The sequence below is a fragment of the Myotis yumanensis genome, unplaced genomic scaffold, assembly GCF_028538775.1.
Source record: "Myotis yumanensis isolate MYYU_CA2020_CCGP unplaced genomic scaffold, mMyoYum1.0.hap1 SCAF_3, whole genome shotgun sequence".
NCBI lineage: Eukaryota > Metazoa > Chordata > Mammalia > Chiroptera > Vespertilionidae > Myotis > Myotis yumanensis.
In genome coordinates, this window is record NW_027223754.1 from 29,549,428 (window position 1) to 29,577,373 (window position 27,946).

At 45.6% G+C, this 27,946-nt stretch overlaps 1 protein-coding gene across 4 annotated transcripts in view; it reads right to left on the reverse strand.

The window, feature by feature from the left end:
* ATP11A (ATPase phospholipid transporting 11A) overlaps window positions 1-12,237 on the reverse strand; it is a 145,594-nt gene extending 133,357 nt beyond the window's left edge. For 3 of the 4 annotated variants that reach the window (XM_070408574.1, XM_070408576.1, XM_070408577.1), the window contains exon 1: window positions 11,324-11,392. In XM_070408574.1, the coding sequence (XP_070264675.1) occupies window positions 11,324-11,377 (54 nt within the window). In that variant the 5' untranslated portion in view covers window positions 11,378-11,392. Of the gene's footprint in view, window positions 1-11,323; window positions 11,393-12,115 lie in introns of those variants that run through there. The other variant, XM_070408575.1, reaches the window with a different exon arrangement.
* Between the last annotated feature and the right edge of the window lie 15,709 nt (window positions 12,238-27,946).

The following is a 27,946-nucleotide window of genomic DNA, read 5'->3' on the forward strand; positions in this document are numbered from 1 at the left end:
AGGTCAACAGAACAGAAAGTCCCTAAAATGCAATTCCATTTACAAGAACTGGATCATTGCCCAGCAGCCTCCATGTAATAAGCAAATGTGTCCAATCCAGTTATGTGGCATACATCGTGACATCTGTCCTGTCAACAGCCAGACGCTGTGGATTTGGATTGTAATACAAAACCCCAAACAATATGCAGTATAGCCTTTTTAAATACCAACCACCATTCTCCTACCAACCTCATGCAGGGGTGGGGAGGAAGATGACTCAAAAGGAAAAGGAAAATATACAAATGCATACAACCTTAGGTAGATCTGATCAAATCTTAGAAGTTGTGGTCTATTATATTTAACTAGAGGCCCGGTGCACAAAAATTTGTGCACTCGGGGGGGGGGGGGGGGGCAGGGGGGTCCCCCAGCCCAGCCTGTGCCCTCTCGCAGTCTGGGACCCCTCGGGAGATAATGACCTGCTGGCTTAGGCCTGCTCCCGGGTGGCAGAGGGCACGCCCAATCCCTAGGTGCAGCCCCTGGTCAGGCTCAGAGCAGGGCCGATTGGGGAGTTGGGACGCCGCCCCGTCACACTCAAGGCAGGGTCGATGGGGACGTTGCAGCGCCACCCCCTGTCACGCACAGAGCAGGGCCCATCAGGGGGTTGGGGCGCTGCCCCCTGTCACTCACAGAGCTGGGCCCATCAGGGGGTTGGTGCACCGCACCGTCAAACACAGAGCCACAGGCCAATCAGGGGGTTGGGGCGCTGCCCCCTGTCACTCACAGAGCAGGGCTGATCAGGGGGTTGGGGCACCTTCCCCTGTCACGAACAGAACAGGGCAGATAGGGAGGTTGTGGCCCTGCCCCCTGTCACACACAGAGCCGCAGGGTGATCAGGGGGTTTGGGCGCTGCCCCCTGTCACGCTGATCCCGGTGCCGGGAGGCATATTACCCTTTTACTATATAGGATAGAGGCCTGGTGCATGGGTGGGGGCCGGCTGGTTTGCCCTGAAGGGTGTCCTGGATCAGGGTGGGGGTTCCCACTGGGGTGCCTGGCCAGTCTGGGTGAGGGGCTGAGGGCTGTTTTCAGGCTGGTGGGTTGACTGAAGCTCCCAACCGCTCCTTTTTTTCTTTTTTTTTTTTTTTATTCTGGGCCAGCTTTAGCTCTGAGGACTTGCTGCTGGAAGCAGGTTTCTGGCCTTTACCTTCTGTATTTGATACAATGCTGCGGTCCGGCTGGCTGAAGCCTGGCTGACTAACGCAAGTTTCTGGGGTTTTGTTTAGCTTCTATATTTGCAACATACTACATAGTTGCTTAGAGTTGCAGCTAAGAGGCCGGCAAGTGAGGCGGGGAACGTTGGAGTCTGCAGTCACTGGAGAAAGCAAGCCTCCCTGTTTGCTTCAGTGCATGGCTGCCGGCCGCCATCTTGGCTGACAGTTAATTTGCATAAGGATATGCTGATTAGCCAATGGGAAGGGTAGCGGTCGTACGCTAATTACCATGTTTCTCTTTTATTAGTGTAGATAATGGTCCAATCGCCTAAATTAAAAAAAAAAAAAAAAAAAAAACACCCATTCCCACAAAATGTTTATCTCGTTTTACTTTTCCAGATTTCGTGGAACATCTGTTTCTGTAATTATTTGATAAAACAGTAAGCAAGTAATGTGCTTTTTCAAACTTTCCTCTTTGACATTCCCCACCTATTTCAGTATTTACAATCTAATCAGTGCCTACTTTTAATAGTATACTGCTATGGACTGAATTTTGTTCCCTCAAAATTCTTATATTGAAGTCCTAATCTCCAATGTAACTGAATTTAGAGATGGGAATTTTAGGATGTAATTAAGGTTAAATAAAGTTATTAACACACTCTCTCTCTCTCTCTCTCTCTCTCTTTCTTTCTCCACCTCCCTCCCTCCCTCCTCTCTCTCTCTCCTTCTCTGCATACATGTACCTAGAAGCAGATGTTGATAATGAACCCTAATTTCTCTGGATTTCACATCTGAAGACTCCAAAAAAGAGTTTTATTCTTTAGTTTACTACTAGCCTCCACATCCTCCTGAAAAGCTACAGCAACTCGCAGGGAGACTGCTCCCCCTCAGCAGTTTACTGAAATCTAAGCTCATAAAGGGAAAAGCAGGTCCATGCAGGTCCACCTGGGGATAAATTCAGCAACTAACTAAAAGAGGTGGAGAAATTTTAATGAAGTGATCTCCCTAGTGAACTGTGAGCGAAAAAAGGACACTCTTAATTAGTATACTAGGACAACAACATAAACTGGGGCTGAACGAGGCAAACTACACACCTGACCATCCTTAGTCGCAGATAAACCTTTTACACGCACACCCGAATGTACAGGGCACCGGTTAGTTGGACAAAAGGGCCACCTGTATCTGTCACGCAGGGGTCAGTGTTCTTGTGCCGAACAGACACAGCACTCTTTTCAGGGTTGCTGTGAAGATAAAGTGAGATTCTCGCTAAAACTCTTGGGGAGGACCCAGCACAGCAGACATGAACGAAGGGCAGCTCCCTTCTCTCTCTGAAAGAGCACCAAGCTGTCCCAGGCTGCTTGAGGGAGGTGCCTGTACGTACAGTAACCAGGGTCTCTTTCACAGCAGTCCTCTACTTTACTCCCTTTTGAGGGGTATGAAGAGAGGGGACAAGTAGAATAAGGATGGAGATGCCATATTTCCCAGGCTACCCCTTCTCCCACCTCTGTTGAACTCTTAATTTACTGGCCTTTGGCCAAAGAGTCTTTTTCACAAGGAACAAACCTTCTCTTGAAATTCTCTTGTCTTGTAAACCAGGAAAAATGATCTTATTTCCATTCCCTTTCTCAGCCAAAAACAATTACCTTTGCCACATGAGATATACAAGAAACTGACAGTGCTTTCCTGAGTTATTTTTACAGCCCTTTACGAGGCACAAATTATTTTCACGTCCATGAGTTCATTTGGTCCTCGTGACCCAGAGAAGCAGAGACAACAAATGCCATTAGTGTCATTTTACAGTTGCCTCTGGGGGTTAAGTGAATTGCCAGGCGCAGAGCAGGATTAGAGACAGGGCTGCCATCCAAAAGGCTGCTGGCACCCCGATCTAGAAGATCACTGCTGGCATGAATCTCAAGTGAGGTTCTGGTTAACTTTGGTCTCTACCAATTACATAAATCCATGAGACAGGTGTTGCCGCAACAGAGCAGAAGTAAAATGAATGGAAGTTGAAAGAACTTCTTGCCAGTGGAAGCCTATCTTTGTTAAATTCTTTTTTACATGCAAAAAAAACAGACTTCAAATTTCTCAATGGACCGCCAACCCTGAGTGCAGCCAGCGAATGGAAATTTTGATACCAAATAATGCATGGCATACTGCTGTCTCCCAGGAAAAAGTGACTTCTTCTATTGTCTCAATTGTAAACCTTCTAATGTGCCTCCCAAGAACTGCTCTGATTCTGAATCCCATAAAAAATAAAATTAAAACCACAGGAAAATGGGAAACATTTTGCTGACAGAAAATCAGGAGAGGTCAGAAGTGTCCACATAAATACATTCAGAGTAGGAATTTAAAAATATATCCACCTAGATTAGCTTTATCCTTAGAGAATGACTAACTCAATTAAATTATGTATGATTAAAAAAACTGAAAGAAAAGGTAATTGCAAATAAGTATAAATATGTTACTAACAAATTCCTTTTGGGGAACATAAAGAAAGAAGTAGATCATTTTTACTCACAGAAAATGAGTTTCTTCCCACTCCACTTAAAAAAGGTGGAAAAACGACTTAAAGGATTGGTTTGAAGAGGCGACTGATGAAACTTGCCCAGTGTGCTCACATGTTTGGGTCTGGCCAGGTTACAAAAGTAACAGTTGATAGAGGAAACCTAAAATCCTCTCTTTTGGTTCTCTGTCTAATGTTCTGGTTTTTTTCCTATCCGGGTGTGCCAGCATGAGTAAGCCAACTACCCTCCTGTAGATACTGCTAAAAGGGCTTCCTTCCCAGGATATACCCCAGAGGAAATAGAAACCTCCTGGGCTTTTGGCGACCAGTCAGGTACATTCTAAATCAAAATCAAAGAGAGCGCATCAGGGGACAAAAGCAGGTAAAGCACATTAAGCAACTTGCAAAACAATGTGAACAGTTTGCGTTTAAGCTCCTCAAGTGTCCACCGAAACAGGAAGAGCCAGTATGCTGCCTGGGGGGTGAGGGCGTGTCACGAGCAGCTCAGGTGCCGGGACCAGGAAGCCACAGGACAGCACTGAACTCTGGGAGTGGCTGCTGGCTCCAGCAGCTGTGGTCGTGGGGAAGCCACACAGTGAGGCATTGCCACATTGTACCAAAAGTGGGGAAATTTATGTAAACGCATCCATATTGAAATGTTGACAAGAATTTCAAATAGTTCTAAAGCCACCGAATGGGCCGACGGCAACATATTCAAAGGGCCGGTGTCCTGTCTATGTTCTCCAACAAGGGTTCTTCGCTTTCACGAGGGCAGACACTCCTCTGAGAAGCTAACAAAAATTGGGAAGCCCCTGCCCAGAAACCAAAAAGCATATATGCAGAAGTTCTGCACACTGTTTCAAGGGAGATTGGGTCCCATTAGGGACCCGTTCAGAGCACTTGTTCTTGACGGGACTCCAGAAGAGGGGCACTGCTGCTGATCTCTCCTTCCTAGGCCCCATGGTCCAAGGAATGAGGGCAAGAGAAGAGGAAACAAATCCTAGGGTCCCCCATTATGAGAGGGTGAGCCCACAATCCACAGAGAGCACCGGGTCAGGCACGGGGACATACTGGCACCCAGAACCTAACCAAGTCAGGCTGGCCCATTGGAGGTGCAGGGACTATGAGTGGTGACCTTGGGGACTTCATTCCCTCTAATTTTCTGTTTATTAAGTGAGAGGCCTTCCCAGTTCGTTTCCACACGTTTATAACTCTATGAAATATACCAAGGAAAGGAAATCCAAAAGTTTGAGGTGACAGTAAACATGATTTTAAAAACTGTCAGTGGTCACTCAAGGCCTTGGAAGCACCATACAGTTTCCTTCAGAAGCGCCCAAGGGCAACTTCTTCCCCGTCCTTATTAACCATCATGATAAGAAGGGTAATCACTCATTCAGCAGATGCTGGCGGAGTGCCGACCACACCCTGCACCAGGATTGTTCGGACGGACATAGTGGGGAGAAGCTGAGATTCAGAAAGCAATGTGGGACCCACAAACGTAAAGAAGGTATTTGGGGTGTCCTCCTAGGCAGAGGTGTTGATGGAAAAGGGGCAGGGGTGACCTGACAAGGGCTGTCTACAGTCAGGAGAGGCCGAGGGGCTGCTGATGCTACTTTATACTCCACGGCCTTTCTCTCTGCCTGGGACGCACACTGGTGGTCTGTCATTCACCCCTTCAGGCTGCTGCTCAGTAAGGCCTGCAAATGCCGACTTACAGCCCCCACTCCACTCTAGCATTTCCAGCACCTATCACTTTCCAGCACCCTCCCAACATTTATTCATGTGATGGTTCCTGCCTGCCAGGCCCCAATCCAAAGGTAAGTGCCATAGGGACAAGGATTTGGTGTCTTCTTCCTGTTTGGCTCAAAGATTTACCAAAGGCACTCACTAAATGTATGCTGTGGGTACGTAAGGACATTCAGTGTGTCTGAGGTTCCAGCATGAGGGCAGAAAGGTGACCGCTGGAGGGAGCCAGCTGGGAGGTGATGGAGATGGTGAAGGGAGTGCCCACCTTTAGCTGTCTAGGTCAAATATATAGTGGCAGGAGGAAATTTGACTTTGGGTGGTAAATACACAATGCACTATACAGATGACTAATTATGTAGAATTGTACACTTGAAACCTACATAATTTTATTAACTGTCACCCCAATAAATTTAACTTAAAAAATGTTTTAAAGAATCACATAAATGGAGTAAACATTTTAACCATCTAAAACACGGAATTAGCCCAGCCAGCATGGCTCAGTGGTTGAGTGTCGACCTATGAACCAGGAGGTCACGGTTTGCTTCCTGGTCATTGCACATGCCCAGGTTGCGGGCTCAACCCCCAGTGTGGGTGTGCAGGAGGCAGCTGATCAATGTTTCTCTCTCATCATTGATGTTTCTACTCTCTCTCCCTCTCCGAAATCAATAAAAATATATTTAAAAAATAAGTAGAACAAGAAAATAGTTTAGATGTGAAAAAAACAACATCAGGAGGGTCAAGAAAGTTTATTTTTAAAAAAAGGAAGGTTGAAAGTATGATTACGTATTACAGGGAGGGCTGTGGGGGTACCCAAAGCGCAACTACAGGACAGGCCTTTATCAGAACGAGGTCCTTGCCCCACACCAGGAGGGAGGCAAGAGCTAAAAAGGGAAGAGCTGGTCAGGTGAGTGGGAGGGGGAGCCTCGTCTGATGACTGCAGTTCTCTCCATGAAATACAAGGCAAGGTCGCCCATTCTCCACATGAAAAAGAAGGGGTCTAAGAGGTCCGAGAAAGCAGATGAGAATCGCAGGGTTGCTAAGAGGCATTAAATCCACATTTCAAACAAGATGTCCCTTGCCTGAGCACCTACCTATGCAAACACTGCACCCTGCTCAATCCTCCAAGCTACCCCTCAGGGAGGCCCAATAATCACCTCCATTTCAAGATGAAACCAAGCATGAAGACATCAGCCAGCCTGCCCAAGTTGGTTTCACAATCAGAGGCCAAGGCAGAGTTTGGTAGGCTTTGATGCTGAACTTTGACCTCCACAATCTATTTTGTTTTCCTCAGATACCAGTATCCAAGTGAAAGCAAAAACATCCCCTATCCAATCCTGTTGAATTTCTAGTGCTGTAAAAATTGCTTTTCATTGATTTTCATTGCACATAAATAGCATTTTTGCCTACATTTAACTTGGTTTTAAAAAAGTATTTGTAAGTCTGGGACATGGGGATCTAACCATCTCATATTAACCCATTGGAACAGATGGTCCCAGCACACCTGCAAACAGAGAACTTCCTGTATAATTAAACAGGTATGTTCGTCAGTGGATTCAATGCAGTTTTCTCATCCCTAGAAATTTAACTGACTATAGCAAAACCCAATAATGTACATTCCTTTTCTCCTGTGTTATTAAATTTGCCCTCTGGCATGAAATAAAAGCACCTCAAGATCCCTTGTTCCTAATAAGCAGACATTAAAAGGGGTTTGAAAAAACAATAGAAACAATTTAACTTAATAGCTGCAATGTCAAGGTTGAATTATACACCTAGGCAGATGCTTTAAAATGTCCAGTTAAAACACGAGTCCTGGAAACAGGTATTGGGCTTGGTAAACGCCTGTGTAAACGCTTTAAAGGCCGTACTACAGCCTTGCTTTATACTGCCAGAGCCAGACCAACCATTAGTCATGGATAATACGCCTAAGGGTCACCTATTTCAAACACCTGAAGCCTTGGTGGTGAAAGTGGCTCAACTCAGCGATCCGGTGGTGTAGACTCCAGGAGCTGAACAACAGGAAGGCCCCCGTTTCAACATGTGAAGCTGAATTAGGAAAGACAACTCCAAAAGTATGCAGCATTTTAAGTTTTTAAAACAAAGTGTTATAACTGAGTCAAACAAATAAGTCTGCCTTTTAGAACAAGAAACCTCACAGGTACCATTTGGTGACAAAAAAAATAAATAAACAAAAGTAGACAGACACATGTGCATGTATAAAGTGATTGAACTTCATAGCAGCACAATTCACCATAGCTAAGATTTGGAAACAACCTAAGTGCCCATCAGCAGATGAGTGGATTAAAACACTGGTACATCTACCCAATGGAATACTACGCTATAAAAAAGAAATAACTCTTACCATTTGCAACAGCATGGATGGAACTGGAGAGCATTATGCTAAGTGAAATAAGCCAGTTGGAGAAAGATAAATATCACATGATCTCACTCATATGTGGAATATAGTGATCAACATAAACTGATGAACAAAAATAGATCCAGAGACAAATGGTAGGGGAGATTGGGGGGGGGGGGGGGGGGGGTGGCGGGTAGAGATCAACCAAAGGATTTGTATACATGCATATTAGCATAACCAATGGACACAGACACTGGAGTGGTGGGGGTTTGCCCTCGGGAGTGGGAAGGGTCAAACGGGGAAAAAGGAGACATATATAAAACTTTAGACAATAAAATAAATAAATAAAATAAAAGTGGCTGAACTTTTTAGAAGGTTTAAAGCACTCTAACATAGCCATGCTTCTCCAGGGACTAATAATGTTTATTTTTTTTCCCTTATAAAGAAAATCCTAATGTAACAAACTGCTTCAAAACCAAATATCTACTATCAGCAAGGAAAACCACCAGGTTTTTCTTAAGTTTGCTATCTTAAAATCTTAAAATGTAGGAAGTATCCCGGAAAGCAAACATTATAAGATGGAAACAAGTAGACACTGAGACAAGCAGCAAAACAAAACCAGTAAGCAATATCCAGGCTGAAGAATTGAAAACAAATGACAGAGACACAACTAAAGTAAGCTCTTGGCCTACAGAACTTTAATCAAATCTCCTAAAGGTGGAGCAGTGATGGCCAACCTATGACTCGCATGTCAGAGGTGACACGCGAACTCATTTTTTTGGTTGGTTTTTCTTTGTTAAATGGCATTTAAGTATATAAAATAAATATCAAAATTATAAATCTTTGTTTTACTATGGTTGCAAGTATCAAAAAATTTCTATATGTGACACGGCACCAGAGTTAAGTTAGGGTTTTCCAAAGTGCTGACACGCCGAGCTCAAAGGGTTCGCCATCACTGAGGTGGAGCGTGGATGAGAGGGAGGAAAGGAAGCGTCCTGCCAGTGAGGTTGTCCAGGCCTAGGACGCTCACCCAGAAATAAATTTTACGGCCAAACGTGGCCTGTAGACTTTTTGTTTGGCCTGTCGTATTTTAGCACACCTTGTTTTAAAGTTTGACAGATCTTATCTGAGGCCTACACACTGCTCAATAGCAGGGCGCCCAGTTTACCTCTTCACTGCATCCCAGGCCCCTGCCAACAGAAATGCTTGCTCTCTCCTTGCCCACCTTCCCAAAATTATGTTAACAGCATAATTAACAAAATTATGTTAACAGCGAGTAGTGATAAATTCACTGAGCACTTCCCCGGAGCCAGGCACCATTCTTAGCTCCAGGCCTGTATTAACTCACTTAGTCCTCAAAATAACCCTATAAAATGGGTACTTCTATTATTCTCAGATAAGAAAACTGAGGCAGAGAAAAAGAAGCAACCTGCCCAAGATTACATTGTAACTATGCCTACAGAATCTATAGGTAACTCAAGAAGGTACGCTGGTTTCTTTAAGAATTTTAACTACATACCTGAATCTGTTTTCTACCTCACATCTCCAAAAAGGAGATAACATTAGGTTTTTATCCATTTGGTTAAAAATTTCTTTAACAAACAGATCAGCCCTAGCCAGTTGGCTCAGTGGATAAAGCGTCAGCCCTCCGACTAAAGGATCACAGGTTCGATTCCGGTCAAGGGCACATACCTCGGTTGCAGGCTCGATCCCCAGCCCTGTTCAGGGTGCATTCGGGAGGCAACCAATCGATGTGTCTCTCTCACATGGATGTTTCTCCCTCTCTCTCTCCCTCTCCCTTCCACTCTCTCTAAAAATCAATGGAAAAAATATCCTCGGGTGAGGATTAACACACACACACACACACAAATCAAACTACTTCATGATACATAAGCACTGTGCCATTTATAAATACAAAACATCTCTAAATGGCTTCTATCCCGCCAGACATTCAAACAACCAGTAATATATGCTATACAACCTGTGGCTGTATATACAGCCAATCCTGAAACAGAATTCTCTCATTTATTTGTCTATTCTATCTCTTTGGGATTAACCCAGAATAAAATACCTACAGCAATGTTTTCTAAGGACTTCTTTATCATTTGGCAACCCTCATGCATCAGAAGCAGCTGAGTTATTTTTCTCCTAGAAATCCTGGCTATGTGATCAATACCAGAGAAGAGGATTTAAGCCACAACTGCAGAAAATATGAATGGTCAACTCCAGACATTCCCCCCCTCTAGCAAAAGGAAATATAATGTGGCCCTACATTATATGGTAGGACCTTTGGAAAGATAACCAAATTATAAGAAAACAGATCATGACTGTTTCTGGGAAAGGTCAAATTAGTTTAATAGCATGGACATGAACTTAATAGCATAGAAATGAATGACTTTGTATGTGAATACAGTGTAGTAGCCAAATGGCCAGACTGAAAAAAAAAAAAAGTGCAGAAAAGTAGACATAATAATAGTATCCCATACCTTGCAGTCCAGGGACATTACCAACAATGCATATGCTGGGAAAGCCCATTAAAAAATATTTACCACTTGGATTTGAGAGAAAAAATTTTTTCTCAAGTCTAATAACATAGCAAAAGGGAATTTTAAAATGCAAATTACATTGACATTTCTATAGATGGATATCACAAAAAGCAGCCGAAGGCCTGGAGGAAGTCAGGGAGTAAAAGATACACAAAGATTGGACACGTCTGCCCAGTCTCAGGATAAAGGAGTCAGGAACGCGTGGAAAGGTCAGACCCACCAGTCAGGGCACCTGGGCCAGGAGAGGAAGAGGAAAGATGTCCCATCCACCCTTCGCCTCTCATGGGGCCCAAACTGCGCTTTGCTTCTCACGACTCAACCCTTCTTTTTACTGCAAAATGTCAGAGTTGGCAGAGGATTAAAATTAATGCGAAAAAATAGTTTGGAGGCATTTTCCCTTTGAGGAAACCGAGGCAGTTTGACAATAACTGGCCTAGAGACCCACCCTCCGGGGTGATACAGAGAAAAGCATGTTCTTGGCCAAGAAAGCATTTCTTTTATAAGTCCGGTTACCTATCGTCACTATTATTGGTTTTTCTAAAACTTATTACTGTAAAAAACAAGCAAACAAAGGTAGCACTTGATATTTACCACTCACATTACAATATGGACTTTGGGAAATAACATAAGTCTTTCATCAGCTAAGCTAGAATCGAGAGAGAGAGAGAGAGAGAGAGAGAGAGAGAGAGAGAGAGAGGGGGGGGAAGAGAGAGAGAGAAGTTCTCTCCACTGAAGGTAACTGACTTTCGTAAGGGAAGACTATGAAAGGTGCACACAAGCTCCCTAGACTTCTGAGTCTTCTAGATAGTGACTAGATTCAGGAGAAGAGCATTGATTTGGGTTCCCCTTGGATGAAAAGAAACTTTCACCTTGTGCCCAGATCTCCTTCTCAAAGAAAGTTCATAACTATGAAAGGCTGCCTAAGGTAATTCCTATACCAGGGTAAAAACCAAGTTCCCGTCATAAAGCCCTCTTCGGGTCCCAAACCTCTGTGCGCTGGACTTCTCCAACCTGCGACTGACCCCGGGCAGGGGCCGGCATCCGCTGGGGAACAAGGAGCCTTTTGTGAAAGACAGTGGCCAGGAAACAACACCCTCCGGAGAGTTTTCTTCCTCTCGGCACACACACCCCCTTTGGATACCCGGTGCCGGCGGTCACGGCCACACGCAGCTTTCCCCTCGGTGTGATGTCGAACGAAACTAACTTTCCCCCTCCCGGCCTCCCCCCTGACCTCACCACCCGGTCACCACGGAACGTGGATTCCAGGGGGACTTCGGAACACCCGGGGTCTCTGAGCTGATTGGTTACTTTCAGGAAAAATGTAAGATTCCAAACTTCACTGCTGGATCCCCCCGTGGTGTGGCACACACGCAAAAATCACCGCCTTTCCCTGCAGAAGTGTAACCCTCCCAACCTCCTAATCCGCCTGGACAAGTGACAGGCGGGGGCCGAGCCTGAACATCGCTCCAGCCCTGGGCCCCGAACTCCATCCCAGCGCGGGCTCCCAGGAGGGACGCGGCTGTGCACCGGGAGCAGGTGGGGGCCGGGGCCGAGCGCGGGCGCGCTGCCCCCGTCGGAAGCCCGAGGGTGCAAACTCCGTAGGTCCTCCCTGCGTCCTGCTCGTCCCCCGGGAGACCGCCGGCTTCAGGAGGCCGCCCGAGCCCTCGGGGACCCCGGGCTGGCGGCCGCAGCGGGGTCAGGGAGGGCGAGGGGCGGCGGGGTCCGTTCCCCGGGTCCCGTTCCCGCCCGGTTCCCGGCCCTCCCGAGGGCAGCACTTACGTATCTCTGCACGAGAGTCCGCACGAGGCTGCAGTCCATGGCTCCTCCGGCCGCGCCCGCCCGCCCGCGCTCAGCGCCCCGGCGCCCGGCTCAGCGCGCCCATGGGCCCCGGCCCGAGTGTGGCCGCGCGCCCCCGCCCCGGTCACAGCCTGGACGCGCCGGGCGGTGCGGGGGGCGGCCGCGGCCCCTCGGCGCTCATGCCCCGCCCGGCCCGCGGCGGCCGGCGCGGCGGTGGCTGCTGGCGGTCGTGGCTGGGCGCCCGGGCTGCTGCGGGCGGTGGGGCTCCGGCTGGGAGCGCGGAAACCCGGGCGGGTCCTGCTGCTGTTCTGCTCCCCAGCTCTGCTCGGGGATCTGCGCTCTTCCACTCCCCTCCCGGGTCCTCCACCCGTCGCCCCGCTCAGCCCTGCCTCCGGCCGCCGGTCCGGGCGCTCACGTCACGGGCGCGTGTGAGCATGCGCCCCGCGGCCCCGGTCCCCGCCCGCACCCTCGCCCTCACGCTTGTGCACGCGCGCAGGGGCCCGCCGCCCCGCCTCGGCGGGTTCCCTGCCCCCGGAGCGAGGGCGAGGAGAGGAGCCGGGGGCCGAGGGCGGAGGCCGACAGGTGGGGGCGACTCCCTGTTGCTTCCGCCTCCGGGGCGGATTCGGTGAGCTCTGCCCCGGGGCGGGCGGCGGGGACTGTGTGCCCCGCGGAAGCCCCCCTCGGCCGGCTTACCGGGCCCCTGCCGCACTCCGACCCGAAACTTTCATGTTTCTACTAAAGGCCCGACGGGTGGGAGAGAGATCGCGAAGGTACCCGGAGGGTGCCCGCGGCGGGAGGGGACATGGGTGGGGACTCGGGTCTCGTTGATCCGGGTCGCGCTCCCTTGGGAGCCCAGCACCCACGTGCGGCCCCTCCTGCTCTTCGGGTGAGACTGGGCGGAGGTGTGGCTCAGGGGTCTGTCTGCCCAGGGTCGTGCAGCTTTTCTCTGCTGAGCGAAGGTAAGCACAGGGTCTCCCCGCTGGGATCCGTGTTCCTTTCGGAACCACGACCGGAGCCCTAGCCCTGGCCTCCCGCCCCCAGTCTCCAGACCCTGGTAGTCCGGCAGCGTGGGGGGTTTGGAGTCAGCCTGAGAACCTGTTACACCAGCCGCCAGCCCCAGCGGGCAGCCCTCTGCCGGTCGGGCCGGTCTAGCTTCCGCATCTGCCCAGGCTCTGCTTGGGCAGGCCACCAGGAGGCCCAGCCCGGAGCAGGGTGAAAACTCCAGGCTTGCACTGCCTCCACGTCCCGGGGCACACACTTGGTGCTGTCAGCTCTGAACCAGACCTGAGAGCTGTTCCATCGCACAGACACCGCGATTTCAATCCTAGGGAACGTCTCTGTTTTCCCCACAGTGAAACAAACTCTCTCTTCAACTACACAGTCAGCCTTGAATTAATTGATGTACTTTGTTTACAACCTCCCTTCTCCTCTCACAGGTCATCATCACAGAGGCATGAACAACACCTTTAGCAAGCCTGTAAGGAGCAGGGCTCCTGACCCAGGCAGGAATGCAATTGAATGTGAATGTTCCCCTGACTGGCTGTAGAAGAGAAGCAGTATTGGACACGTTTTGAATTAGCCACAGATGATTAGAAATGAGTATTAGTGAATGGCGATAGTGACTAAACTATCTGGATTCTGAACTACTTTACTTCAATACAATTTCCAGTTTTTGGTCAATTAACTTATTGATTCTCCACTCATTATCCAAAACTATTCTCTGCCTTCTCTGCCCTGCTCTGTGCCCCAAAGGCCTATAGGCATTATTAATGGCTCTTCGCCAAAAGGGGTGCCAGCTACAGCCTGGAGCCCACGGAGAGAGGCTGGGATATTTCTCTCCTCTCTGTCCTGACCGCACCCGGGCCTGGCAGATCTGTATGCCTCTCTGAGGACAGTTCTTATGGGGCTTCCTTTTCCATTGCATCATGTCAGGCTCCAGGTGCTACAGTTCTCTGCCCCATGCCTCTTAAGCCTGGGGAAGTGATGTCTGCCTCCCGTTGTTGCTGGTCCCTGGGTAACAGCATCCTTTGATGGGCTGTTGAACCATGACTGCACTGCAGCAAATGGTCCCTTCATCACATTCTCTTCCAAATGTCCTCCCAAGAATGCCTTCTGCTTCCTGCCAGGACCCTAACCGCTAGAGTGGGGTTTTGAGTAGCCTTCTACCTTGCAAACTGACATTTGGATGGGGTAGATGTGTGGAAGAACAGAAGCAGAGACCACTTAAGGCTGCTGGGTAAAGGCTGCCTGTCTTTCAGGAGTATCTGTTTCATTCCATAGTAAATGTTAATTTCATGTTGTAGTAGACACCATGGTTACCAGAGCAGCAACCATGCCCTTTTTTATTGCTGGCAGAAACCCACCTTGGTCCAAGTGTCCACCTTCTACATGGCTAGGGTAAACTGGTTCATGTAAGCTAATTTTGATAACTCCACTTTTCCTGTAATTAGTTTAAAACAAGTTTAAGCTAATGAATCCTGATGTTGGGAAAAATTTCCTCACTCTTAAAAAGGCATAGAATATGTAATACTCTTTGTAATACTTTAAGCAATAAAAAAAAAGGCATAGAAAGGAGAAATATTCCTTGATTCCTGCTGGATGTTGTCTATCTGGATGTGATGTCTGGCCTTTTGCAGCCTCTTACATCCATGACAGGAGGCCACCTGAGGAACTCTGGGGATGACAGCATGGAAAGTGGGAAGACCATGGGTCCTTAATAAAACCATTGAACCATTAACCAATCCTGCTGCGGCCCTAACACAAGATTTCATATCATGAAGGTAAGAAATATCCTTATTGAGTTGGATTTTTTGGTTACTAGTGGCTGACAGCATCTTAACTTTAAGCCTATGGAAACAAACCAGTGAAGACTCCATTTAAGTAACAGAAAACCCAATTCACCCTGAGAATCATTTATTTCTGTATAATAATCCATCACACACTGGGGAGCTTAAATAACATGAGTTATTATTTCTCAGGGCTCTGTGGTTTGGTGACATGGTTCTTCTACTCTACCTGGTGTTGGTTCAGATGGCTTCAGTCATATGTCAGCATTTGAGCTGGGTGGCTGGGAAGCTGGGAGCAGGTTGGCCTCTCTCTCTTCCCATGGTTTCTCATTGTTTAGTGGTCTAGCCTGAGCTGCTTTCCATGACAGCGGTCCCAAGAGGGTCAAAGAAGACGAGATATCACTGCTGAAAACCTGAGCTGGGAAGTCCCAGAATATCACTTCTGTCACATTCTATTGGGGAAAGTAAGTTCCAATGACAGCCCAGGTTCAAGGGAGGGGCAGAATAGATTTCACTTCTTGGTGGGAAGAGGACCTCGTACATAAAGGGATGAAGAATTTGTCAGTGGCCACCTTTATAAATAATCTACCATAGATAGACTTATACAATAATGGAATGTGTTGGTGCAGTGTGGGAATATATAGGCAATATTACAGTAAGTTCAAAGTGCAATGGCTGCCAGAGACTCCAGGGTCTACATGTTTCTTCACTCACATCCAAAGGGAAAGAGAATTTTCTCTCCAATTGGAACAGCTAAGTCCTGTGCCCATTCCTGGCCAATCAGTCACTAGGCTGTTGGAATGCCATCGGATGATTGCCTTAGGCCTGGGTTGAGTGAAAATCCCTGGCTAATAAATATCCAAGGGGAATGGAATAATCTTAATCAGTTTTGGGTTCTCTGGCCCTATCCCTGACCCACTAGCAGTATGGATGCTTCACCATTGTGGTTTAATGTGATACATCAGGAGGAGGAGGCAATAGATAGGATGCAAACCCCAAAACTTACATGAAACTGTGGGTCTGCAGCTGGATGCTCAGGCTACATTCACACCCACACCTGTGCACAGACTCATAAACACCTGCTCACCACTCCTCCTCTTCACCCCAAAGGATGGAAATCAGAAATCTTGGATTCATGGACTTCTAAGTGAAAACAAGGGAGGGTCAAAAAGTAAGGTCTTATGGCAAGGGCAGTTCAAAACAATTATCAAATGGTAATGGGCCGGGGGGATCATTGTTACTGGGCCCTCAGATAAGAAACCTGAAGCTAAAACTGCTGATTGAAAACACACAACAGGAAAGTGTGGGTTACTAATATGTTTTATTTTCAGGTAGGAGAAAGAGCAAGTACCATAGACTAGGGGGCTTGACCTCTTCAGATGAGCACCCTTGCTCTTCCAAGCTGGTGGAGCATTCTACACCTTTTGTGGGTCACTCTTACCACAGGTTCAGAATTATGTCAGTGCCATCTTCCCATGATTGGTTCTTCAATGGCAGAAACTCTTATTTTCTGTACCTCACACAGGCTAGCCTCTCAACTCCTTTATCCCTTTGGACTGGAATCTTCTACCCCACTCCTTGTGTGTCTCACAAAATCCTACTCATCCTTTGTAGTCACACTTGAATGTCATTTTCCTATACATCTTCCTCAGTTCCCTCTCAGTTACAACTAGTTACTCCCTCCCTTAGCACACTTAATGACACCACATAGTGTCACTTAGTTATTTACCCCCTGGACCCCTCCTGCCAGCCTAGACATTGTTTATTCAATTGGTCTAGAGTGGGCCCAAGCATCAGCTCTTTTTGCAAAGCTCCCAGGTGCAAATTGTGAGACCCACTAATCTAAATGTCTGTCTCCCTGCCTGAGTGTGAACTTGTTGAGGATGACTTCGATTCTTGATTCCTTTTTACCCCCCAGGGCATAGCACAGTTCCTTGCAAACATAATAGGTACTCAATAAATGGTGAAAAGATTAAATGTACCTTAACTACTATTTCATCCACTAAGCTTTATTATGGTAGAATAAAGGGAAGGCACAAAGGTTTAGCATGTGCAAGAGAAAAGGTGTACAGGGAAGTCTATTCAGAATGGATACCTGTAACCCTGCAGGAATGCTGTGGGGAGCGAGGTCTTGGGTAAGAAATGTCACTGAGGCCACCTTACTCCACCACGCTCTATCAGTGCATTTTTCCTGGAATGTGTTGATGAAACATTGTCTCCCACGCCTGGGAGGAGCTTGTGGGGCAGTGCCACTGAGTTAGTTACCTTTGAAAGTTTAGATTAACTTGGTCATTACACAGGTATGAAAAATTGGGTATGTTCACATTTCATTATCATTCTTAATCCAAAATATGTGAATAGCACGAGTGGCAATCACAAAGAATTAGCAAGATTTCATCTTCCAGGTAGTGTTAGTATGATCTCTACCATGAAAATCATCACCAAATCCTGTGATTCCAGGTCATCCATAGGTTTGATTGTCAGGGGATCTCATATTTGCCCCTTTAACATCCATTCTGAGAGGCCATGCATTCTTTGATTGTATGTCTTTGAGATGTTTTTCTCCTCTGTCAGCCCTCTATCGCTTCAGGGATTGAGACATAGGTCAGGAGTGAGTCCAGGTCACAGTCTCCAGGCCCTTTCCCTCCACAGTGGGGTGCTCATTGCACAGAGGGGGCCCATTGTACACCTCACAATGGGTAATCATGCAAAGGGATTGCTTTCCCAAAATGAACCTAATTAGGATTCATTTTGCTTCTCAGTTTCCTATTTTCTCTTAGTTTTTTCGGTGAGAATACATGAAAGGAAAATATGCTAAGAATTTGTTTCTCTTTCCTGATTTATTTTTTACACCCCCTTTCCTGCGTTGTTTTTTGTTTTGTTTTGTTTTTTGTTTTCTCTAAAAAGATCAATTATGTTCATTCAAGTTTTCTTTCAGGGATAAAAATAAAAACCTGAGTTCTGAAGTGCTTAAAATTACCAATAAAGTCACTAATGCAATTTGCTGCTCTCATTTATTTCAACAAAAACTTTAAAAATATTGTTCCTCCAAAGTAAATGAAATCATAGGATAGCTGAATTAGGACTTAGACAATAATTAGAAATCTAGCATTTTTCCAGGTAATTTGCTTTCACAGGTCACTTTGATGTTACATAACATCACTTTACTGCATATTCTATTTATGAACTCTTTTAAAAAATATATATTTTTATTGATTTCAGAGAGGAAGGGAGAGGGAGAGAGCTAGAAACATCAATGATGAGAGAGAATCACTGATTGGCTGCTTCCTGCTCGCCCCACCCTGGGGAGCAAACCCACAACCCAGGTATGTGCCCTGACCGGAAATCGAACCAGCAACCTCTTGGCTCATAGGTCGATGCTTAACCACTGAGCAACACCATCCGGGCATAAACTCTGTTTAGAAAACTAGGAAAATGCTTTCTCTTGTCCCTTTGTTTTTATAAACAAAGACAAAATGGTTTCCCTTAAAATATCATTTATCATAATTTCTAAGAATATTTTATCAGTTTTAACTAGAAATGAACAGATTCTAATCAAAGAGGCAAAAGAACACTAACAAATTTAATGGTTTTGAAGACGTTCTGCTGAGTGAAATAAGCTAGACAGAAAAGGACAAATGCGGTGTGATTCCACTGACATGAGGGCCCTACAAAAATCACATTCGCAGAGGCAGGAAGAATAATTGTTTCTTGGGGGTGGGGGTGGAGGTGGGAACTTAGTGTTTAGTGGATGCAGAGTTTCATTTGGGAAGATAAAAAGGGTTCTGGAGAACTCCCCACATCCAGTGGGAGGTGCTGAGAGGCCCGGTTGGGGTTGAGTAGCACCCGGGATGAAGGTGCTTGGGTTCTGGCCCACTGAGGGAGAGGTTCACCCCAGTACCCCACCCCTTTAGGCCCAGCTTCCTCACATATCAAATAGCAATGATGGAACAGGGCCAGTGCTTTGGAGGGTAAAAGACACAGAAGTATGACCCAGGTTTGGTTCCCCCAGCTTAGGGGAGACAATCAAGGGTGCACATTGAGCATAGAGGATGCATAGTGAGCATGGTGGATGCATGGAGGAGCAGAGGGAGCATTGCTAAATGTCATCATTTGTGTAATTTGACTCAGAGGCCTGGCCTGCCCCACAGCCCCTTTACCACCACTGTCCCAGTAGGTCACTCCTCCCGTACCTTTACACCATCACTTGACCTGGCCAACTAGGCGTGACCTCGTTACAGTGACCACTACAATGAACTTTGCTTTGGACCTGCATAGGAGAAGCCCTGGCATGCGTGTCTTTGAAAGGCTGATACCCTGGTTAAGGGCCTAGATAGAACAAAACCAGGGCACCTGTGGCCCACACATCCTAACAAGGATGTTCAGGGCTATCTGGAGAGCATCCTCAAACCTTGGTTCAGCTTCCAAACAGATCTTCTGAGGCTGCTGCAGTAGAGTAGAGTCTTCTGTGAGGGGAATGTGTGGATCAATCTGAAACAACATTCCAGTTGGAAATGGAAGAAGAAAGGCAAAGGAATGGTTGGTTTCTTCTGTGCGATCCTGCAGAGCTGTATCAAAAGTTTACTTTCTGAATTACAATGACAACTTTGTTTATATAAAAATGCATTTCAACTTTAAGCAAAGACTTGCATTTGCATAGCTTTAAAATAAAATAGAATTAGCTGGCTTTCTATATAATAAAGATGTGATATGCAAATTAACTCTCACACCCTTACAAGATGGCTGCCTACAACCAGGTCAGCAGAGGGGTTAGTGAGGAACGACCAAACGGCTGAACAAGCAGGCTGCGTTGGGTGACCAGGCCGGCAGTGGGGGGGCATTTGGGGGCGACCAGGCCAGTAGGCGGGGGGAGAAGTTAGGGGTGACCAGGCACTCAGAGGCAGTGAGGGGCAATCAGGTTGGCTGGGGGGAGCAGTTATGGGCGACCAGGCAGGCAGGCAGGTGAGCGATTAGGAGCCAGCGGTCCAGGATTGTGAGAGGGATCCTGGATTGGAGAGGGTGCAGGCTGGGCTGAAGGGACCCACCTCCTGTGCATGAATTTTGTGCACCAGGCCTCTAGTATAATAATAACCAGACATCTTCCTCTCAACTTCAAATCCTTTTCTGCAGAGGCAATCATTTAGAAGTCTTTGCTTTCTTTTTTTTCCTTTATTGCTTCCATATCTATATATATTAAAGCCCAGTGACCGAAAGGTGGAACGACCAGAACAAATGGTCAACCAGTCACTATGACGCGCACTGACCATCAGGGGGCAGATGCTCCACGCAGGAGCTGCCCCCTGGTGGTCAGTGTGCTCCCACAGCAGGCCAATCCCCATAGGCCAGTGATGGTGAACCTATGACACGTAAACTCATTTTTTTTTTGGTTGATTTTATTTTGTTAAATGGCATTTAAATATATAAAATAAATATCAAAAATATAAGTCTTTGTTTTACTATGGTTGCAAATATCAAACAATTTCTATATGTGCCACGGCACCAGAGTTAAGTTAGGGTTTTTCAAAATTCTTGAGATTTTGAAACTATGTGAGGACAGACAAGAGACAGATGAAGCCATGGGAACCATTGGTCTGCAATGAAGGGACCTCAGACTCTCTTGACATTTCTCGTACCCTACAGTGATCAGATGTTCCTGTTTCCTACTTGTAATTTCTCTCTACCTTACTTCTCCCCTTCATTTCCTTCCACCCTCTCTGCTCATCCCCCACCCCAGAATCCACTTATTGAGTGCCCATGGCCAAGGCACACTGGTGAGCTGGGGAGGGCTAGGCAAATGGACCTCATTATAATGTCATCCAATAAGTGGGGGACAGGTAGAGAAGAGGAGGTACCCTTTGTTCATCTTTGTAGCTGCTGTATAAGAATCAATACTACATAGACTTCTTAATGACAGATGAAGGAAATGCTGATAGCACTGTGGCTTTCTGGTTTAACTGAACACTAAGTGGCTGCTTAGGACCTATTTTTAAACCCTATTATTTGTTGCAATACAATTTTGGAATAATTTTACTTTTGTAAATTTTACTATAAAGAATTTGATCATATTACCCAATTTAGGGTCACTCTATTAACAATAAAATATCAATTAGATCTAGTTGCTTTTTATGGAATGAAACCTAAACTCCATCCAGTTTTCACAGACTCTCATAATCTGGCTGATCTCTATCTATTTAGCTAGATTTTCTTCCTTTCACTTGCAGTGCTCGCTCATCCCTCTGGAACATTCCTCATCTTTCTGTGTGCTGGGCAAACCTCATTAGATCTTTAAGAATGCATCCCTCCTTTAGGTATTTGCTTCTTTCTCCAGTATTGCTGGAGGCAGAATTTTATAAGACTCCCACACCATGCTGTACACCAAGCATGTCAAACTCAAAGGCTAACACGGGCCAAATAAACAAGGTTTAAGTTTATGTGGGCTGCAAAAACACACACACACACAAAAGCTTCAATTTTCATAGAAACGTAGGTTTATTTCGATAGAGACATGCTGAATACAAAGGGCTGAAATAAATGAGTAATCGTTAACATAAAATAATGGAACGTTTTAATAAAAATTAGTATTTTTTTCTTGAACATTAACTTACCAGACACTGAATAACTGCACAAATTAATAAGCATAATGCAAATAAACCTATTTTTCTTGTTCTCCAAAAGCGAAATATTAGTCAAGACTAAAGACGTGGCAATCGGCTGCTGAAATATTCGCTGCTAGGATTAGTGGAGAGAAATGGTGCGCCTGCGTGTAAGGCGCATAAGGGAAATGAATGCAACACAATTATAGTAATCAGTCATTAGTGAACATTGTAGTTCATTATTAATAATTATGTATAACAGGCTATTGTAAAAATTAAGTTACAAAATTTTTATTAAAATGTTTCTCACATACTGTTATATTGGCTGGGCTGCAAAAATATTCATTGTGGGCTGCATGCGGCCCACGGGCCATGAGTTTGACATGCTTGCTGTACACTCTATAATCCCTTCCCTTCTAGTGGGAGTTGAATTGTGACTATGAACCCCTGACTATGTTGGGACATCTCTCCTGTGATTAGGTCACATCATACTGAACAGAAATGAACTCTTGTTAGCCTTAAAGGAGGACCACATGGTAGGGAATGGCAGGCAGACCCCAATAACTGAGAACAGTCTCCAGCTGTCAGGCAACAAAAAACAGGAATCTTGGTCCCTCCGCTGCAAGGGACTGTGTGCTGCCATGGGTGAACCTGAGAGGGGGCGGTGAAGGATGGAGAAGACAGAAAAGAGAATAAAGCTGGGGTTAGGTGGGACGCTGCTTCCCTGATGGAGAGAGAGTGCCACAGCCTGCAAGCCGAGTGTTTATTTTATAGCTAGATTCCACGAGACAAAGTAAGGGCATGGCCAAGATGTTTCCAATGTTCTCAGAGGTTGTGAATCTACTCAATTACATGCACCTAATCAAGCTTTGTTTACTTGCTGCACCTCCCGCAGCCTATCTATATATCACCTAGCCACGTGGGACCACAGATTCCTACCATAAAGGTCAAGCTTATAACTATAACCTTTGGCTATAATTGTGCTGTGAAGGCTTTGCCCTTCAAGCTAGGACTTGCACGTGGCTTTGCCATGAGAGGACCCTGCCCTCTCATTAGTCTGAGGCTTGAACCTGTCCCAACACTGTAGCTGCTCTCCACAGGACTAAATTCTGGCTACAACCAGTGAGCTTGGAAGGCAGCTCTGAGTCTCAGAGGAGACCAAAGCCCCAACTGGCATCTTGATTTCAGCCTCATGAGACACTGAGCAGAGGACTCTGCTAACCATACCTAGTCTCCTGTCCCATGGCAACTGTGAGATAGTAAGTTTGTTATTTTTAGCACCTAAGTTTTTGATAATATGTTAGGCAGCAATGGGAAACTAATACAGGTATCCCATGGAACTCAGTATGGCCTTTTCTCATAGCACTTTCCCTGCTAACGTATAATTATTTGATTAGGCGCCTCTCCCTCATACTGCTTTTGTGAATTCTTCAGTAAAGGCCATAACAGTCATTTTTGCACTTGGATGATAATTATCAGAGTTCATTTGAAGCACAAAGAAGAACCTGCTTGGACAGATCTTTGATATCTTCCACGCCCTCCTAGCTCATTCTGACTGTAGTGCCTTCCTTCTGCCTGCCAAGACCCAGCCCAGACTCCTCCTTAGTGAGCCTGCTCTAGGGCATGTTGGCCCGTTTGAGGCTATGCGGCATTTACAATAAGCAGCTCACCTGCTTCCTACTAGCCCTAGTCTCCTCTTGAGGCATCCCATCATGCGTGGTCTTGGATGAAGGGTAGTTCCCAGCAATCCCTTGGGTAGGAGATGATTCTCTACTTCAGTCCCTCTATAGTACCTGGTGTGGGTGGGGGTGACTTACAGTGGATGGAGCATATGGGATCTCTGACCACAGGAGATCAGTGAGAGGGACTTTCCCACTCTGCTCCCTGATACGGCCAGAGGGTGGTGTTTGACCATCACTTGTGACTTTTATCCTTGAACAAACAACCCAAAGGCAAAGAGGGTGTTTGCAGATGGAATCCCTCACAGCAGAAGCACCCGCCTAGGCCAATTGGTGATGTGACTACCCTGTTCCCAGACAGCATGGTGATTTTCTGAGCTTGTTTTCTAAGCCTGACTCCATGGGCTCCCCCAATTCTGTGAGCCCTGTAGCCTTCCACTGAATTACCTTTGTCCTATAAGATCATGTGATTCCTACCAACAGCCCTGTTGGAGTCACCTTCCTAGTTCTATCGGCTATCATTGAGCATTTCTCCATGAAACATCTACAGCTGTCATACTATCAACGGTAACTCTGAAGCCAGACTATTAGGTTCAAATCCTGGGTCTGCTACTTAACTAACTTCCAGACCTTGGAAGGCTGCACATGCTCTCCGGGCTTTGTGTGTGTAATGGGGAATAAGGACAATCCCTACTTCATGGGTTATTTCCAGACTCATGAATTAACATATGTAAAACCCTTGAGACTGTGCCATTATGTGTTTAGCTATTGTTTCATCCTATTCTGTTTGACTATGGACAATGGTATTTTATATATTAGTCTATTTTCCAACATAGCTTGTAAGGTCCCTCAGGTAAGAGGCTATTCTTAATTTCTGTTCCCTTCAGGTCACCAAGAATGGATGGAGTACAGGTATGGCATGATGTCATGGGACTCATGACCACAGGTACTACCCCAACAGGAAGATTGCACCTGCCCCTGGATAAAAAAAAAAAAAAACCTTACCAGGGGTGGTTTCTAGACAATATTGGGAACCGTGCTCTATGCACTCTGTACTTTTTTCCAGAGAAGGCTCTGGATGCTGACAATTCTAACCTGAGTGTTTATTGCATCCCTGCAGGGAACTGATTAAAGCCCAGATACCTCTACCCCATTTCCTGCCTGATTCAGCAGCCCTTTCCCACCTCCCCTAACCCTCTCCACCTGCAAGTCATTTCTCAAAGCCTCGGGGAAATAGTTTCTGCTACTTCTCACAACACAGGGTGGCTTGGATCCAGTCCTGTAGCTTTCTTATTTGACCTTGAAAAAGTAGGACTTTTAATCTACTCAGACTCCATTTAGAGGCAACATTTGCTAATTAAATAGCTGGAAAGAGTTTAAAAATATTTAACAGCCAGAATGGCAACAGCATAGACATCAACTGTGATCACCATGTCAAATGGACCAGGGTGTACTGACAGTATCGTCTCTGAATACAACACTAGCAGCTAGAACAGAACAAAGAAATGAATTCATTGCAAATGACCAAATTTGGTTTTAATGTAATAAGGTAATAAAATGATGAGCCCTGGCTCGGTAGCTCAGTTGGTTAGAGCATCGTCCCAATATGCCAAGGTTGTGGGTTCAATTCCTGGTCAGGGCACATATAAGAATCAACCAATGAATGCATAAATAAGCACAATATAAATTGATCTCTCTCTCAGCAAAGAATGGGATGGGATGGATGAGAAGGAGAAGGAAAGGAGTGGAAGGGATGAGAGGGAAAGAGGAGGGGAAGGAAAGGGGCTAATGGAACTTGATGGGAAAAGGAAAGTGACATGGAAGGGTCATGGTGGTAAACCAAAATGAATCAAAATAGGGATCATGTTGTAGCCATGGTAAACTTGGACTAGGTCTTTCTATGAGAGGGGTTGGAAGAAGTTGCTTTATGAGAGCATCATATTACATTTTGGTGATTTGGGACCCTTTATGACCAGCCAGACATTCAAATCATGCTATGGATCAGAGCTTTTGCTGATTTGAGGAAATGTGGTCCCATATCAAACTTTCTATATTATCTGAAGAATGGGGAGAAGATGATGTATTAGAGAAAGAAGAAAAGAATTAAATGGAAAGGGGTGGAAGGTGGGACAGACAGTGTTGTAAACCCTGTGAAGACAACAGTAGGGTCTCTATAGCAAGTAGTTTAAATGAAGAGATGGATTAACTAGGAAGTACATCAGAGGCAGGAGTGAGAGGAGGGGCTTGGGGCCAACCGGAGACCAGGGGTGGGCAAACTTTTTGACTCGAGGGCCACAATGGGTTCTTAAACTGGAGCAGAGGGCCGGAACAAAAGCATGGATGGAGTGTTTGTGTGAACTAATATAAATTCAAAGTAAACATCATTACATAAAAGGGTCCGATCTTTTTTTTTTTAGTTTTATTCATTTCAAATGGGCCGGATCTGGCCCACGGGCTGTAGTTTGCCCACGGCTGGGCTAGGTCCTACCACTTCTACTTACTAGACCCTGAAGTAGCGGTAGTCCCTTCTCAAATGATTATTGTTAAATTAGTTAATCATACTATATTGTTAAAGTGCTTAGAACAGTACCTGGTTGCTAGTATTTGTTAAATGATTTAATGTTAACTGTCATTACTTGACACTGTTTTACAAACTGACATTGACTTAATTAAATCCACCAGCCTGAGAAAAATTCATCATGATAGTTACATAAGGCAGTAGACATGACACACAGTTTTTGTGAGCATGGCTAGATATGGTGTGGCAGGTTCCAGGAACCTTCTTCAGAGGGAGCTGGAGAATGACCGTGGCCCCCTTCTTTTCCCCTTTCTTCATCCTGTCACCTGAATTCTGAGGTTCAGGCACCTGGAGATGGGAAAGGGGTAACCATAAGGAATCTGGGACCCTAAGTCCTCCAGTGCTGGGCTGCTTACCTCTGGACGCTGTTGATATAAGAGAGAATGATAAATTCTTATCTTACTGAGGCTGCTAATTAGTTAGTTTGTGTCATTCTCACCTGAACCTATTCTTAATACGCTGGCCAATGCATTCATTGTCATCTGCACCTGACATGCAACTTAGACTGCATGAAATGAGTTATAATTCCAGTGTCTTTTCCTGTCATCTGACTTATTTGGGATACAAACAAATCCTAATGCATTATTAACACATTGGCAGGCCACATAAAGCACAGATGGCTAGATATGTATGAACTACTTGCATTAATCATGAAGTGAATTTTATCTTCTGGTACTTTCTCATATAATGACAGTCTAAGGGTGGTTTACTTTTACCAGTAAATCTACTGATATACTGTAAATTAAGTGAAACTTCAGTGAGGATTCCTGAGACAGAACTTTTAAACTTTTAAACTCAAACAAGTTTAATAAAACAAATATAACAAGTAAAAATAAATTTTAAGATTCTGTTAAATGTTTCAATAAGCTTCTTTTTGTAAGGACCAACTTTAATAAATACATACAAAAATAAATACAACTGATATAAAAAAAAGAACAGGTAGTTGTAGTACAATGGGATTCTACTTTGATAAAGACATGAAATGACCAGAAAGATGAATGTGATAAAACATAGTGAATAAAGATGATAAGCAGATAGATCATAAGCCAGAGAAATAAATTTAAATGTCTACATATGATGTGTACTTTATGAAGACACTGAGAAGCATTTGAAAAATGTAAACTTTCAATTTTTCATATTATAATGTCTAAGACACCTGATTGACCAGGAGTTGATAAATAACAACATTAATGAGTTTATCTATCAGTTCATCCATTCTTACATTTACTCACTTAACCACGCCTTATGTGGCACCTGTGTGCCAGTCACTGTACTAGGGTTTGAAGGATGGCGTCAGAAAAGACAGATACAGACCTGTGCTCATCAAGTCCGTAGTCCACTGGAGGAGAAACAGCAATGACCTTATCCTTAAAACAAATACACAGTCAAAACCTCGGTGAAAGGCTCTGAAGGAAGGTGACACAGTCTCCCATGTGTCAACCCAGCCTGGAAGGGGCCAGGAAGCTGTCCCTGAAGAGAGTGACATATAAGCTCAGCTCCTAAAGCATTAATTCACTTTCATAAAGTGAAGAGAAAAAGAAGGAAAGATGGTTTCATATTTTCTGAGACAGGCCCCCTGCAATTCTCTTCCTTTCTCTTATCAAGATCTCTTTCCTTTGTCTCGGTGTCTCTATTCTGTGCAATTTGAATTCTACTCTCAGCACCCCTTCCGCAGAGCAGAGCTTGGCCCTGCAAAGGGACTTCGCACAGTTCACAGGTGCAGACTTGCTCCTTCAGATTTTGCAGCCACTTGAAAATTGGAATCTGCAGACCCCCGCCCAGTTTGGGCTTCTGTTGTGTTGGTCTTGCTGTGCCTTTTGATGAGGACCCACAGCCACTTCATGTGTCCCATCAGGTGTCCCGCTGCCTTCCCGCTATGATTTTAAACACAGGTAATGATACCACGTTGGTTTTCTATTCTTACCTGCTCACATCTCCAGGCTGTAGAAAGACATTGTCATTTGGTTTTGTTGTGGATGTTGTCTGTGGGTTTGGGGGCAAATTACTTAACTTCTTTGAGTCTCCACTTCCTTCCTGTAAAATGGGCTAAACATTGCGCCTGGCCAGCACAGCCAATGGTTCAGTGAGCCTGGGGGGGCTGGGGGGATGGGGGGGGGGGCGGCAGCGGCGGCAAAGGATGAAGAAAAGACAGACAAAGAGAATAAGCTGGGTCTAGG